We start from the raw sequence: 16,908 nt of genomic DNA, 5'->3' as shown, positions 1-16,908 counted from the left end.
GTTAATGGGCGTGACCTAACGGCCTTGTCATGCCCAATGTGGAACGCAATGAGGACTCTCACAAGATTTACTTTATAAAATAAATTTAGAGTACCCAATTCTTTTTTCCAATGAAGGGGCAATTTTACATGGCCAATTCACCTCCGCTGCAATCTTTGGGCTGTGGGGGTGAGACCGACGCAGACACGGGGAGAATGTGCGAACGATACTGGGACAGTGACCCAGGGCCGGGATCAAACCCTGGTCCCTGGCGCCGTGAGGCAGCAGTGCTAACCACTGCGCCACCCTGCCACCCCATTCTTAAATGTTAAGTAAAATGTTTATTGCTGTATATGGTGCCTCAGTTGCTCTGTGTTAAGTTATCTTCAGTGGGTAAGAAAAGCTTGCTAACTTGGAACAACTTGTGTCCAATAACACCGAACAAAAATACATTTTAATTTGTCTTGTACAGTTCAGAAGAACACCTAGACATTGAATTGCGCTGCCTCCCCTCTCTCACGAGATTTATGATGCTCGTTATGCCTAGGGGGATCTAACGGGATCTCGCAAGGCATCGCGATCTGGATCTCCAGACAGACACATTTAAATGAGCCATTCGGCCTTGACCGGGATCCAATTAGCACTGGTCCACAAAAACCTGGATCAGTCATACCGGTGCCAGGGGGGATGGGGGTCTCGCAGGCAATTGGAGACCCCTGGGTGGTCAGGGACAGGGCAAGGTGGAAGCTTGGCACCTGGGCACTGCCAGGCTGGCACAGCCAAGGTATATGGGTGGCACTGGCAGGGGCACAGCCAGGGTGGCAATGCCAGGGTACCCGGGAGTCAAGGTAGCACTGCTAACATTGCAGTGTGGGCTAGACCGGGGAGAGACTCTCCTCAGCCCATAAAAATGACTAGGGCATGGTCTAACGGAAGTGAAACAGGAGTCCTCTTTCGAACGTGTTTAGCCGGATATTTCCCGGCACTCGCAGTATCTAACAGGACTTTCATTTCGAAGCCTCAGCAGGAATGTCCTGCACTTAGTCTAATTTCTTGCACTGAGGAACTCTGCTTGTCAATGCAGGAAGCTATAGGGGTGCCATTTTTAAATGGTGCCCCAATCTCAAGACCCCCAAATGTGACCCCTAGACCCCCCAATGCACCTAGGGTAGGGCACTGACATGGCAGACAAAATGCCATCCAGGCACCTTGGCACTGCCATGCTGACACCACACCTGCCAACTCCACCTGAGCATCCTGGCAGTGCCAAGGTGGCACCCAGGTGGCACTGCTAGGTTGCCCAGGTAACATCACGGGTGGCAGAGTGTCATCCTGCCCAGAGCCCAGCCACCCAATCCCCTGAGAGACACCCCCCAAGCGCCGGTACATCCGGTCCCCATTTGTGGAGACCAGTACTAACTAGTCTCCAAGGTGAGGGAGTTAGATCCCGTGTCTTGGGTAACTCCGGCGAATGCATATTAAAGTGCGCCTGACTGCAATATTTTAATATGCAGATTAGCCGGATCTCGATCCCGCCCATTATTTCACAACAGTGAAATGGAAGAGAAATAGGCATGCCCTATTTTGGAAATTTATTCTAATTTAGGTACCTGAATGATGTCAATAGGTAATTCGCTGTGATAACAACCATTTATCACCAAAGGTTCTTCTTCACTGCTCCAATTCTCTTGTTCCACACGCAGACCGTTAATCATGTGCTTTCTAGCATCCGACTAAAATGCAGAAATGAAAAAAAACACCATTACCCTTAGAATTCGTCGCATGTAGACAAGTCACCCACAAAATATTGCGGCAGAAAATGTTTGTGATGAAATGGCCACCAAGGACTAAGAGTCACCAAAATGTTACCCTGGAGTGTTTTTTGAACTTATTTCAAACTGAGTAAGTAAGTGCTAATCATTTACCTGTAAAGCAGAAAGGTACTCATTTTTCAAATTATTGATTGCCCTTTCTGGGAGCAGGGTGTTCAACAGTTGCTGTCTTGCATCTTCAGAAGGTAGGAGTGCAATCATTATGCTAAACAAGTAAACAGAAATGATCAAATTCACTAATCCGATGTGATTCACAAGACTCACTTGTAATAAACATGAAATTAAATCCGTCTTTCAATTTTTTGTTTTCCACTCTTTTAATCCGCTAGATGCCATTGAAGGAAATAACTCCGGCAAACATGCAGGGCAAAATTTTAAGCCCGCTCTGTGATATGTTTGGTGGTAGGAGGCATTTAATTGGGCGGGGCCCCAGCCATCTTCCTGCCTCCGCCCGGAGTAAGCCCGTAATGGGAAAGCCTCCCTGCCCCGCCGCCAGTGGAGTCCCTTAAGTGTGAAAGTAATGACTGCTTAAGAGCCTTGTTCTACTGCCACGGGTATTCAACCAGTGGTGGGCCGGGATACCGCCATGTAGGAACCTTGAAACATAAACGCTGTTGGGGTTACTTGGGCGGGGGCTTCTGGGGCCGGCCAATAATGCAGCAGCATTTTGCGTAATGGAATTGGCGGCCGTCCAGTCTCCCTTACATTTCTCCTCAGAGATCCAGGCAGCCTGGAATACTAAACAATGTAAGGTGCTTCTTCATAAGGAAGGCAGAAAAACAAAAGGGTACGCTGAAACACGTACAAGATGCTGGTTGCACAGGGGTACTTACAGGAACTGTGGTGACAGAGAAGTTATATATAAGTATTTAGAAGGGGAACAAGAAAGGGGAAACGCAATTTACTGAAAATGTGCAAGGAGTAAGTCAAGATAGTTAAAAATTCAGAATGAGTAATCGAGGTCAGTGATCAAAGTTCAGGCTTAGTGGTCGAAAAATGTTGCTGGTACACAAATCTTTTTTTTCTTTATCTTTCTTTGTTGCACAAAGGGATGGGAAAATGAGAATTTTCTGACCATAGCAGTCATAAAGATTTGCCATGGTTAAGGTAATAATATTGCAAGCTCAAAGCCATGTGACTTACTCTGGATAACAATTGTAAATCCAGTACAGAAGTGGATGAACTTCTTTTTCTTTAAGTCCATTTTCTGCGAACAATGCGATGTGAGAAGAAACTTTTTTATGATAGCATTCAGCATACTTTGCACTTATGTCATATCCCGGGAGATAACATGGTTTAATGCACTTCACAATGGTGTCAAAATCTGCTTTGAGTTGGCTACGAAGCTGCGTTAAACAATGTGCGAGCCATTCAACTTTGTTGTCATCAGACTGAGTGGGGAATTCACCTATTCTTTCGTTCACAGAGTCCTGTAAAACGCTCAGCCATTTCGTGTCCCATTGCCTTGGCCTGCCCTCTGGAATACTTCCCGATTTTTCCTTTTCCTCCAGGTACGTTTGATCTGCTTTTCCTTCTTGGATTTTCACTTGCACTGCCTCTTTCAAGAGATTTGGATGTTCTTTGGAAATGTTCATTGATTCTTTCACCACTGTGAAAATTTCAGCACTAAGCAGCTCATATAGTGAATCGATTTCTGTCTTCTCCTTTTTGCTGCTTTCTTCATTTGTGCCTGTTGCATCATTAGTGAACAGCTCATATTCTAACTTGATGAGATGCTGGTCAGCCTTAAAATATCTTTTTTGTTCAATAAGTTCTTTGATGTCTTTTTCTAGGCAGAAGAAAGTTGTTATTAGTATTCAGCTGAGATATGCCAATATTTCTGCTTGGATTTAATTGAAAATGGTCCGATTTATAAAAGAAAGTTGATAACTAAAACTAGTTTCCAGTTAACGTTTTGACTGCGATCAGAATCGTCACTGCACAAATATTTACCAACTTTAAATGCTACTAATTTTCAGGGTTCTGACTCAGTTTGAACTAACATTTAGGATTTTACCATGGCTATCTTTTCATAGATTATCATAGAATTTACAGTGCAGAAGGAGGCCATTGAGTCTGCACCGGCTCCTGGAAAGAGCACCCTACCCAAGGTCAACACCTCCACCCTATCCCCATAACCCAGTAACCCCACCCAACACTACGGGCAATTTTATCATGGCCAATCCACCTAACCTGCACATCTTTGGACTGTGGGAGGAAACCGGAGTATCCGGAGGAAACCCACGCACACACGGGGAGGATGTGCAGACTCCGCACAGACAGTGACCCAAGCCAAAATCGAACCTGGGACCATGGAGCTGTGAAGCAATTGTGCTATCCACAATGCTACCGTGCTGCCCAAATGTAAATAGTTAAACAGCAGGACTCATTGTTGCAATAGCTCAAATTACTAGTCCTGTGAGAAGAATGTCTTGTTTAAGGCCTGGTGCCTGCTAGGACGATGAGTTACAGTATCCACCTCTTTTTAAAAAAAAGTTGCCACAATTTGAGGTTTCTCTGACAGCTTGAAAGGCCTAAATAAAAGTTTGGAAAGCAGCATTCTTAACTCAGTGTGGATTCTTTATCTTCACCTTTTGTTAAACAGGAAGGTCTTTGAATTAAACTGCTAATGGTGAGATCTATTAACCATATCAAGTACAACCGAGGACCCCATTTGTACAACTTAAGAATGCGGAGTCTAGATATTTTAATTAAAAGGGTTTTATACCTCAAAACTTCTCAAAGTTACAAGGTTTATATAAATATATTCTTCATTTTTTTAGTATAGACTATTGTATCATCAGTTCGTTGGTGGAGAGTTCAATATTCCCTAGTTGACTAGAATCATACTCAATTATTCAGGATTGAATCTCAATAACATTAAGCTTGGAAAATATATCTTATCTATGCTGCAAATTTGATTTTAACCTATTTTAATACTGCTTAAACTGAAATAAGTGCATTGTTGCAAGCTTTCAGCAAAGTTCTTATTACTCCAGTGACATCTATTCATCCTTCTGAAAATGAACAGTGTGTATGTGAGGATGAGGGGGGCCTTCTGAAAAGACTGAGGGGGGAATTTTTTGCTTTGGTTTCCAGGGAGTGGGATTGGTGGTGGAAGTTGTGGGAGTCCAGAAATGTGGGCTATACTGGCGGAATTTCCCGTTGCGATTTCCCCTAGCCCTTGACAATGGTGTAATGGGAATCCCAATGTTCAATGTCGGAATCCCCATTTGAATGAACTTAATTGTCGTTATCAGACCGTTTACGCCTGATGATTGCCCTGCCCCCCCCCCCAACCCAAGTTGAGTTGTCCATTTACATTGGTGTGAGGACATGTGGATGTGAATCACAACCGGTCTCCCACAGTGTGCACCAGATGAACAGGACGCTGGAGGGGTTCAGGGGGCAGTGCCAAGGAGCAGTGCCGGAGGACATTCCTTTGGGGAAGGGCGTGTTGCAGTGTTGTGTGGGTGAGCATTCTGTGGGGGATTAGTTACATGGGGGAGGGGAGTAAGGGGTGCTTTCTAGTTTTAATTTCTTGTAAAAGACAATCCGATCTATTAAAACCGTGCCGCCCGGCCAGCTTGACGATGTGGAACCCGCCCCTTCATTTTTTTTTGTTGGCTATGAGTCAAACGATACGGTGGGGAAATCTGCCTTTGGGGCTAGCGGCTTCCTCATTGTTTACCCCACATTTTGGGGAAAATTCCACCCATTAGGTCTATTTCTTTTTAAACATGGCAGAGTTGAGGTGAGATTTCTCCCCCCCCCCAACCCCGATATGTTTTGCTGCGGTAGAGCTGCCCCACTATTGGCTGGTGGCGAAATCTTCAATCTCGCCGACACCCATGACCGTTTCCATGCTAGCACCCTCTACCGCCGTGGAATTTGCCATCGGGGGTGGCCATCGGTGGGGGAGATCACACTGGCGGGAAGGGCTGGAAAAGCTTGCCGTTAGTGTGACAGTAATGGCCTCAATAAGGGAGTCGGTAGATTTGCGGCACCCTCTGGGCGGTTGGAATATCTGCCTGTTGTTCCAGGTGGTAGATGGCTTTTAAAATGCTAATGACGTACCAATGCACCTACAGAACTCCAGTTGCCATTTTGGCATTGCATTCTCTCTGACAAGTTTCATTGCAGTCGAGGCCTTAGAAAGGTCCAACCCAAGTTATTCCCGTGGAACCAGGAGGTACAGGAGTTCTGTTGCGGGTGCCACGGAAATAATCTGGTCCATTGGTCCCACACCAGCAATTTCAACATAACCTCCCAAACTCCAGTCTCAGCCTCAGGTGACCTAACTTGTTCATTAATTCAGCAGTTTTTGATCCACCTGATGTTGGATCAGTCTGTAACTGGCAAGCCGTACCAAAATGCCTGTTTAGGGCCTGCAGCTTGCCAGTTTGATTTCAAAGAGGTCTGGGTTTCAAAATGGCTCCAGCCTCCTGACCTAACAATGCAATGGGCCACTGGTGCCAGGCGACCATCCATTGGTAAACTTTACACTAATTTATTTTGTGAATAGCCACCATTAAATATTGAAGATAGTAGTAACCGGTGAAAGCTCCACCATATGGGTGGCACGGTGGTTAGCACTGCTGCCTCACAGCTCCAGGGACATGGGTTCAATTCCAGCCTCGGGTAACTGGTAACTGTCTGTGCGGAGTCTGCACGTTCTCCCTATGTCTGTGTGGGTTTCCTCCGGGTGCTCCGGTTTCCTCCCACTGTCCAATGATGTGCAGGTTAGGTGGTTGGCCATGATAAATTCCCACTTAGCATCCAAAGGTTAGGTGGGGTTATGGGGATAGAGTGGAGGCGTGGGCTTAAGCACGGAGCTCTTTCAAGGGCCGGTGCAGACTCAATGGGCCAAATAGCCTCCTTCTGCACTGTAAATTCTATGATTTGGATGAAAGGAGCAAAGTTTTAATATGATAGGTAGGTGGAGAACTGATATTTTCTCTAATTGGCATTAGTTAAATGGAAGTTCCACTGTCTTCCAATTAAAAACAAAATACATTGATATTTGCTGAATCAAATCTTAAATAAATTTTTTTACAGCAATGTTGATTCACAGTGTTACTGTGGTTTGTTAAACAGTCTAATTTTGTTTTAAATTATCCGAATCCACACAGCAAAGAACTGAAACTTTTGGTCGATTTTTTTGTTCCCTTAGCAATCGTTTTAATTGTCCTTTTTCAATTTTTTTTGTTTTAGATTAAGTGCATATCTGAATTTGGGGCAGGAAACTAGGCCGCGAATTTCCGCCCATGTTCAGCACAAGCACAAACAGTGACATGGACGCAGATTATCTTGAGAGTCAAAAACACAAATCTCGACGGCAATATCTCACTTTCACATTTTCCCCACCGGTGATGTAACGGGATTCCCACCCATGAATACCAGGAACCTCTTTTCCATACATTAACCACTCATTAGTGAGCTGCTGTAACCTCCCCCGATTGCATCTTCAAATTTCATCAGAGTGGTTGACAACTGCTTTATAAAAACGTGAAACATGGTGAATTCACTTGCAAGGGCTTGTTTAGAGGTGAGCACACAGGTTGCTGATACCCACCAGGGAGTCCATGGGTGAGAGGGCACCGGAAAGCCATGGGGGGAGGGAGATCGAACCCAGATAAGAGAGACTTGGGTCGAAGGGGGTTGCTCTCTGGTCTGAGGGGAAAGGAGGGAGGTTTTCTTGCAGGTCCAGGGTAGGGGTGTTTCTCTGGGTTGCTTGCAGGTCCTGGGCAGGAGGATGTGCTCATGGGTCCCGGGGAGGTGGTAAGTGGTTGCTTGCAAGTCGGGGGGGAGGGGGGGGGGGTGCTGAGTGTGGGTTCATGGTGAGAGGCAGTGTTGAGTGTGGATCTGAGTGGAGTAGACTGTGCGTCCAAGGGGGTTGAGTGTGGGTTGAATGGACACCTGAGAGGGAACCAGATCCTGGGAGTCTTATATATGGGTTATTGCAGTTGTGTGCAATGTCTCTTTAAGGATTGAGTCACGATGACATGTGTGACATCATTGTCTCCTTGACGGGTTTTTGCCCTCAGTTTAGCATCAGTCTTTGTACAGTGAAGACCTAGTTAATAAACTTCTTTTAATGTTGCCTTCAACTCATGCGCATTAGCCATCTATTTATTTTGTACTGTTAGCCTAAAGATACAACAGTTTACAAAAAGAAGACTGGCGACGAGGAATAGCTCAGGCAAAAAAATATTTTCAGAAGAAAGAGAAAAAGCCGAACTTCGGCATTCAGAACTTTGATGGTTGATATAGAAGAGTTGAGCCACATCAAAAGAGAAGTTAACCAAGTAGATTAACAGAAGGTCAGAAATCATACCTGGCAACGGAAACAGGAAGGATTTTGGGCAAAAAATTCAAAGGATGGTCCCTTACCAATTTTAAACTGGCAATCTGAGGAATTCAGGCTGAAAGGCTCATCATATGTGACACAGTAGTAGAGCGGGGCACAGACCAAACGATTCTCACAGCTTGAGATGTTGTTACAAATTGGTAATTCTTTGTTATTTAACTAGGCCATTCATTTAAGGGAAGTTGGGAGAGTATTCCAATACTGTTAAAAATGGCGGGAAGGTTTGGCACGATGGACTAATTTGATGTAGTCTCAGAGAACTGGAAATCATACTCCGAAGGATTCTATTATTATATTCTAGCCAATAAGATTTCAGAAGATATAAATGTCCTCCTCCATTCCTAAATACAACTGAAAGCAAAACTTTCAATTTATTAAGAAGCTTGGCGTAAGATGTATCAAGAATTGGTTGAAATATTAGAAGACCATTATGCACCAAAGCCATTGATTATTGTGAAGAGGTTTTGATTTTATCGAAGGAATCTGTTAGAATGAGAAAATTTTGCACAAGTTTGTTGCACCCCTCAAGTGACTTGTACAGTTTTGTGAATTTGGCAACGTGTTAGACGACACAATTAGAGATCGTCTGGTGTGTGGTTTGAAAAATGCAACCATTCAGGGAAGATTATTAAAGGAACTAAATCTAAGTCTGAAGGCTGCATTAGATATTGGTATTTCAATGGAGCTCGCAGCTAAGGAGGCTTCTCAGCTCGGATCAAGCGCAAGGATCCATAAACTGGCTGCTGGTCAGACGAAATCTACCCAGCAACAAATGTGTCATCGCTGTGTAAAAACAGGCCATTCACAGGCTGATTGCTGGAGAAAGGACAGCCAATGTAAAAATTGAGGCAGAACTGGCTACACAACAAGAGCTTGCTGGAGTAAAATAACTTCTTCAGAGATGAACACTCAAAAGAAGACACAGAACGCATTTAAAGGAAGAAACAAAACAAATTCAACAAAGAAAATTCACAATGTGGAAGAAAAGAACAAAAAAAAACACAAAAAAACATCATTCTGATGAAGAACTGAAGCTGAATGTACTCTCAGTCCAGTATGGTTCACACCGTTTTTGGATAGTCCCAAAACTGAATGGACAGCTTATCAAAATGGAGGTTGATATGGGGACTGCAGTCTCCCTAATTCCTGAGACCATCTATGAACAGAAACACCTGCCTTTGAAGCCAGCAGATGTGATCTTGAGGACCTATACTGAGGAAATCGTGCCTCTGAGAGGTACATGACAGTCAAGTTTGAGCCAGTGGACAAACTGCAGAGCTACCACTCCATGTGGTGCAAGGAAGCTTGCCATCTCTCTTTCGCTGCTCTTGGCTGGAAAGGATTGAACTGGAATTTTGTAATCAGTTTAGTTGATTCAAAGTCAGACTTTTAAAAATTAAATTTAGAGTACCCAATTAAGGGGCAATTTAGCATGGCCAATCCACCTAACCTGCACATCTTTGGGTTGTGGGGGCGAAACCCACGCAAACACGGGGAGAGTGTGCAAACTCTACACATAAGGTGACCCAGAGCCGGGATTGAACCTGGGACCGTGGCGCTGTGAGGCTGCAGGGCTAACCCACTGCGCCACCGTGCTGCCCCCAAAGTCAGACTTACATTATTGAATTTGTCCATACATGTGATTGTGGAACCCACCTCTTCATTCACCTGAGGAAGGAGCTGCGCTCTGAAAGCTTGTGATTCGAAACAAACCTGCTGGACTTCAACCTGGTGTTGTCAGACATCTTACGGTATCTAAGACATGTATTTGATAGTTAGGGTCTACACAAAGCACCTAAAAAGCTGGAGGTTAGGGTGGCACGTAGTGTAGTGGTTAGCTCTGGGACTACGGTGCTGAGGACCCGGGTTCGAATCCCGGCCCTGGGTCACCGTCCGTGTGGAGTTTGCACGTTCTCCCCCACAACCCAAAGTTGTGCAGGTTGGGTGGACTGGCCACACAAATAAATTGCCCCTTAATTGGAAAAAAGAAAATAATAAAAAAGATGGAAATTATTATGGAGGCGCCACCACCAACGATTCCTAGGGTTAATCGACTACTATGGAAAATTTGCCCACAATCTGGCAACCTGATAGAAACTATTACATATGGTTGCATGCAAAACAGGCATGGCAATGGACACCTGAATGCCAAAAAGCATATCAATCTGCAAAAGAGGCACTGAAGAAGTCAAAAGTATTGATACATTTCAGCCCAAATTAACCATTACAATTTGCTGTACAGTGTTAGAGAGGTGATGTGATATGATAAGTTTCCACCCATAGGATAATTCCAAATATTTCACAGCAATCATGCATTCCAATCTTTCTTATTTTTTTGGAAGATGGCATCCTACCTTTGATACTCTGAACATCCACAACTTTAAAGCTTTAATACCCCCAAAGGTATTTTCAATAGTAAGCCTTTCTTTACATGTTAATGAAGGAAACCTACCTGATAGCAGCTTAACTGAATGCCAGTTATCACCATTGATTTCTAAGATATTCACAATGTTGTCTCCTGAATTCAAGTCTGATTTTGGATTTTTGTTTGAAGGGTCAGCTTTCGGTGGTGACAGGTGGCTCTTGGCAACAGCCTTATTATTTGTCCCTGTAATAAGTGCAAATTTCATAAGGCAGAAATTAAAACTACTGGTTGTCTTTACAATACATGAAATTTCAAAATGCAACAGTAATATAATTGATCATAAAATGGGGATTAGGAGAGGAGGAAAGGGATAACTAGTGGCTTTCAAACTTCTGGTTGGGCTCTGATCATCATGAGCATTACAAATCTGAGCTAAATACCACTGTATGTTTATCTCCTTTTAACCTGTACATATGTTGATGCACCCGAGCCATTATCATAGCCGAGCAACCATCAGACAGAAAGAGAGATAGATGCACCTAGCAAAAAAAGATTTGTTTAGCCTTGGAGACAAAACTTAAAATCTTGTCAATCAAGTATTCTAAACAATCAAATCTTGTCAATAACAAAACAAGGTTTTACATTTCCTTTGCAAAAGAAACTAAATTTATGTTGCTGTGGATAGACATGCAAAGTTTATTCAGAATTAAACAAGGGATACTGTTTAAGATGATGCCAGTTGCAGTTAGATAAGAACAGTGTATATAATAACCATTAACCTAGATTTGACTAACACAAGAAAGATCACATTGCGATCGGGCACCGTCAGTTAACAATACTCCACTTGTAAATTGCTTTTCTTGCTGAATGAAGAAATAAATGGAATCTCCCGAGCATTGACTACTTTTGTTACTACTCAAGGAACAACAGGAAGGTTGTTAATAATAACAATATTTAGGTCTTTAACATGCTTCACATTCATTTGTAAGGATAAAGGGTCTTTAATGTCAAAAGCTTACCTAAGAGCCTCTTAATTTTCTTCATGATTCTAACCAGTGGTAGCCAGATGTTTCTGAATTTGGTTCAGGTTGTCTTTTACTTTACTGTAAGCCTGAATGACAATGACACCGAAAATAAGTGCTTTCCTGGAATGAATTCAAACATCATTGGCAGTTTTTCTGGCTGGCCAATTTCTTTAAGCATGTTCTTTAAGCAAATTCTTTAAAATGAACAGCAAAAAGAGGTCCAGCGATATGAAGATCATGACTGAGGTATTGCAGTCAAATAATTATTTAAATGTTTCATGATTTTTTTCAATATCTGTTAAATCTGCATCCATCATATTTCAAACAAGTATCATAAGTATTTGTGACAACAGCTTACAGCATGCACAACTACCTAAACACCCCAAGCGTATAAGCACATGAAATTGGGGCACTTGCAGCTTTTAAGAACTAGATTTTACACCTCTCATTCTCCTGCCTCAAACATGACCGCAGGAGAGTGTGAGGCAGGTGAGAAAGTTAGAACATGTTACCGGAGCCTCATTACCACCTGACCCACAAACTCTCTCACTGACCCCGAATCACTCTGACTGTTCTTATTCACTCAAATTCCCACTCAGCCACTCATTCTCACTGATTAACACCATGGCACACTCCCACTGGCATGCAGATCTCCTCTGTAAAGATTTGGATCATTCTAAACCACACTCCCACTGGCATGCAGATCTCCTCTGTAAAGATTTGGATCATTCTAAACCCAGTCACTTGTACAATCTTTCACCCCCGCAGACCTCCACTTAAACTCTCGCGATCACACTTTCACTTAGTCATTACTCTCACTCGGGAATTTACAGTGTCATTCACTTACTATCACAGCCACTCGGTCCCATTCTCTTACCCACGTCCACATTCACCCATTTACACCCTCACTCCCTCATTTACTCACACTCTCACTCCCTTATCTTTCAGTCGGCGGCAGGTGGACAGGTAACACTGAAGCCAGGCTGGGAGGACCATAGCGTGCTGGATGGAGAGTTGTACTCTTTTCCATTTTATTTCACACTTTTTATTCGCTGACGTGACCTCCCTGGCCGAAGCTATTCCACTCCCTTCTCTGTGTCTTATCTGGGGCCCCAGAGACAGAACTGCACACCCAGTGGCAACACAGTATCCTTATCATTCCCCGGAGTCAGCAAAGACTGGCTGACTGAACAAGGGGCAGACACCCATTAGCTCCAGATATTCAGAGGGCGATATGGCTGGCACATTTGGATATAACAATCCTTATTCATTTACTATTAACCCGATTGCACAACACAGCCCCCAGACCTTTTCTCCCATTTACCTCCAATAAGCTGCACAAACTGAACAATTAGGAAAATATAACTACTTATTTGTCACTTCTTGTCAATATGCAAACGAGGTTAGAAACCTTGGGTGGATTGGGTTGAGATGCTGCCCAATGCTGCAACGTTGCAGTAATTCTGATAATGGGCCTGTCTCTGAGCTGGAACATTAACTCCCCCGTTTCTCTCTCCACAGATGCTGCCCAATCCTGTTCAATATTTACAAACATCCTTGTTTCAGGTTAGGTTCTCTGGCTGGTTGTCTGTCTATTTTGGTTCGGATGACCGACCCCCATTCCCCCAAACTGCCCGCAGATTCAGACCGTTATCCATTGAACCAACCTGTGGAGGTGCGGATGGCTCCCCCGGGGGACTAACTCTTCAGAGGAACGAATCGGATCAGCCCGCTTGTCCCCAACTCTTTACCTTTGCTGAATTTCGGAACGGACGGAAATTGATCTTGGAAAGCCGCTGACGATTTCAGCTCTGCCTGTTTCAGTTCTATATTTATACCGAATCCACAGCCAGGGGGAGGAGCCTTGACCAATATTGGGAAACTACGCGGGGGGAAGCTGCAGCTGCCTCTAGTGGTTCAGACAAAACAACTCCCCGTCCCACTCCCTGACTGGAAAAATGAATAGAAGAATATAAATCGTTCAGCCAGTGGCAAGGAAGCCTTCATCATTTTCCTTCACCATTTATCTCTCCCAAGATGGGAAATTCCCTTGCCTCTTTCCACAATGTTACACACACTTACCACCCGGACCAAAGCAATGTCAGCTTTGTTCGACAACAACAACAAAAAAACACAACAGATTATTGTCATCACCGCCATTTACATTCCCCTTCTCTTTCTGTCCACCACATATCTTGGTCAATCTCACCTATTCCTGTTCCTCTATCCAGCTCTACTGTTCCACACCTCTCCCCCCCCCCCCCCCCACTAATAAATCTGACACCATTTGCTGGGATTCAGTCACTGCGGGGTCTATCTGCTGGGATTCAGTCACTGCGGGGTCTATCTGCTGGGATTCAGTCACCGTGGGGTCTATCTGCTGGGATTCAGTCACTGCGGGGTCTATCTGCTGGGATTCAGTCACTGCGGGGTCGATCTGCTGGGATTCAGTCACTGCGGGGTCTATCTGCTGGGATTCAGTCACTGCGGGGTATATCTGCTGGGATTCAGTCACTGCGGGGTCTATCTACTGGGATTCAGTCACTGCGGGGCCTATCTGCTGGGATTCAGTCACTGCGGGGCCTATCTGCTGGGATTCAGTCACTGCTGAGTCTATCTGCTGGGATTCAGTCACTGCGGTGTCTACCTGCTGGGATTTAGTTAATGCAGTGTTTATCTGCTGGGATTTAGTTAATGCAGTGTTTATCTGCTGGGACTCAGTCACTGCGATGTTTATCTGCAGGAGTTCAGTCACTGCTGGGATTCAGTCTCTGGGGGGGAAATCTGCTGGGATTCAGTCTCTGTGGGGGCAATCTGCTGGGATCCAGCACTACTGGCTGTACCTGTTGGGCTTCAGGAGATGCCTTTTTACCTCCTCCCTCCTCACCTCCAAAGACTCCAAACATACACCCCAGGTGAGGCAGTGATTTATCTGCTGGGATCAATTTGGCATACTGCATTCGCTCAATCTATTGGGAAGACCAAACGCAGATTGGTTAATTGCTCCGTGAAACGCCTCCATTCAGTCCTCAAGCATGACCCCAAGTTTCCGGCAGTCCATTTGAATTCCCCACCTTGCTCTCATACTGACATCTCTGTCCTCCACCTGCTGCAGTGTAGCTCAACCCAAGCTTGAGGTACATGATCCCAACTTCGATGAGGCTCCTTGCAGCGTTCTGAGCTTCACATTCAACAATTTCAGATCATAATCTCAGCCTCCATTTTGATTCCTTTTATTTGCATATTTCGGCTTTTCTGTTTTTTTTCCTCCTATTTTTGCAGAGCACACCGAGTCGAGTTACATATTTTACTCCTTTGTTTCTTTTTTATCGTCTCACCATTTTCTCATTTGTCCTCTTTTGTCATTCACCCTCTCCTGTCTTCCACCCTCTCACAGAATTTCCTTTTGACTCTGTCCCACCCACCCCTTGCTTAACTTTCTAACCTTTTTGATGAAAGGTCACCAACCTCTTCATTAACCCGGTCTGACCTGCTGGGTATTTTGCAGCATTTTCTGTTCTGATATTAGTCACTGCTGAGTTTATCTCCTGGGATTCAGTCAGTGCTGGGTTTATCTCCTGGGATTCAGTCAGTGCTGGGTTTATCTGCTGGGATTCAGTCAGTGCTGGGTTTATCTGCTGGGATTCAGTCACCGCTGAGTTTATCTGCTGGGATTCAGTCAGTGCTGCGTTTATCAGCTGGGATTCAGTCACCGCTGAGTTTATCTGCTGGGATTCAGTCAGTGCTGCGTTTATCAGCTGGGATTCAGTCAGTGCTGGGTTTATCTGCTGGGATTCAGTCACCGCTGGGTTTATCTTCTGGGATTCAGTCACCGCTGGGTTTATCTGCTGGGATTCAGTCACCACTGAGTTTATCTGCTGGGATTCAGTCACCGCTGAGTTTATCTGCTGGGATTCAGTCACCGCTGAGTTTATCTGCTGGAATTCAGTCACCGCTGAGTTTATCTGCTGGGATTCAGTCAGTGCTGCGTTTAGTGGATGCGTGGGTTTGAGTAGGCTGATCATTGCTCGGCACAACATTGAGGGCCGAAGGGCCTGTTCTGTGCTGTACTGTTCTATGTTCTATGTTCCAGTTCTCTCCAGCACTGGGCAAAGAGTCACCCTGGAACGCGAAAACCAGGGCACAGCATGGCCATTGGGGTGTGAGATGGTCATTCAATCCGTGCCATTCCCTCCAACCCTTGCAAATTATTCTCCCTTAACGCATTTCTTCAGTTTCTATTTGTGAGTTATTGATCCAGGTGGTTATTTCTGGATGGGTGGCAGAAAGGTAAACAGTCAGGGTTCCCTCTCGTGATCAGCCCTCTGAAAATGACCTCAACTTCGGGACAAAAAAAGTCAAGCCAAAATAACTGGGGACTGTAGCTATCTAAGATGGCCACCTGTAAAGGACCATGGCAATTATGGCCAACCCAGGACTCAAACAGATACACAGCCTACGTGTATCTAAAACACAGGTAACCCTCCGTAATGCTCGTTTACATTTTAATGGCCCATTTTCCCAGGACAATAGAACTTCAATCAAGTAACTGGTACAGCCACAGACTGATCGGCACCACTCCCCTTTCTCAGAAAGCCCAACTGCCAAGGTCAATGACCACTAAGGACCCGCCCAGCCACCAAGGCACCCACCCCTTTATTGGCCGAAATTGAAGACAGTGATCAGAGCCCTGTCAAACTATTGGGTCCAAGGTTAAGGGCAGCCCCAAAGAGCGCGAAATCCCAGAGGGATAAAAGAGGACACAGCCATGTGTTCTGTCTCTCTTGGATCCAGCCTGTGCCAACCCCATTGCAGCAGGAACAGCCAGCCAAGTTCAAGACCAACAATAGCTACCTGACGGATGAGCCCAGCAGAGACAGAGCCACTTTCTTCGAACCAGCCAAGTGAAATCCAGATAAAGGCCATATCCATTTGCACAGCGCCGGTCGCCCTGAAGTTAAGTACAGGTTATTGTAGCAGATAGGTGTAGTTTAACTCGTAGTAGATATTGTGTTTGCATGTTGAGATAACTCTTGTGTATGTAAAATAAACCATCTTTTGAACTAACTAACTGGTTGTGTGGTCATTTGATTGATATAAGGGCAAGACGTGTGGTTCACCGAGATAAATAAATAGAGCAACGGGACCTTGGAACCTCGGCAAAAAAATAAATGCAGAAAATGCGGGAAAATCTCAGCAGCCCCTGTGGAGAGAGAAAAAGAGAGTTAACTTTTGGAGCCCTCAAAGAGCTCTGGAGGAGTCATAGCGGACACCAAACGCCAGCTGCTGCCACGATCTGCTGAGATTTTCCAGCATTTTCTGCTTTTTTTGTTGTTG

The 16,908-nt window shown here is 44.7% G+C and overlaps 1 protein-coding gene across 4 annotated transcripts in view; it reads right to left on the bottom strand.

The window, feature by feature from the left end:
- LOC119953300 (tumor necrosis factor alpha-induced protein 2-like) overlaps positions 1 to 13,456 on the bottom strand; it is a 51,145-nt gene extending 37,689 nt beyond the window's left edge. The window contains exons 1-6 of one of the 4 annotated variants that reach the window (XM_038777439.1): positions 13,239 to 13,456; positions 11,566 to 11,691; positions 10,634 to 10,789; positions 2,955 to 3,600; positions 1,905 to 2,016; positions 1,590 to 1,712 (exon numbers count right to left, since the gene is read on the bottom strand). In XM_038777439.1, coding sequence (XP_038633367.1) covers positions 1,590 to 1,712; positions 1,905 to 2,016; positions 2,955 to 3,600; positions 10,634 to 10,789; positions 11,566 to 11,590 — 1,062 coding nt within the window. In that variant the 5' untranslated portion in view covers positions 11,591 to 11,691; positions 13,239 to 13,456. Of the gene's footprint in view, positions 1 to 1,589; positions 1,713 to 1,904; positions 2,017 to 2,954; positions 3,601 to 10,633; positions 10,790 to 11,565; positions 11,692 to 12,496; positions 12,658 to 13,238 lie in introns of those variants that run through there. The other 3 variants (XM_038777431.1, XM_038777449.1, XM_038777459.1) reach the window with 3 other exon arrangements.
- Positions 13,457 to 16,908: the final 3,452 nt, after the last annotated feature.

Source organism: Scyliorhinus canicula, chromosome 2 (genome assembly GCF_902713615.1).
Source record: "Scyliorhinus canicula chromosome 2, sScyCan1.1, whole genome shotgun sequence".
NCBI classification, from domain to species: domain Eukaryota; kingdom Metazoa; phylum Chordata; class Chondrichthyes; order Carcharhiniformes; family Scyliorhinidae; genus Scyliorhinus; species Scyliorhinus canicula.
The sequence above is the reverse complement of the archived record's forward strand: the minus strand, read 5'-3'. Positions and strand labels throughout refer to the sequence as shown.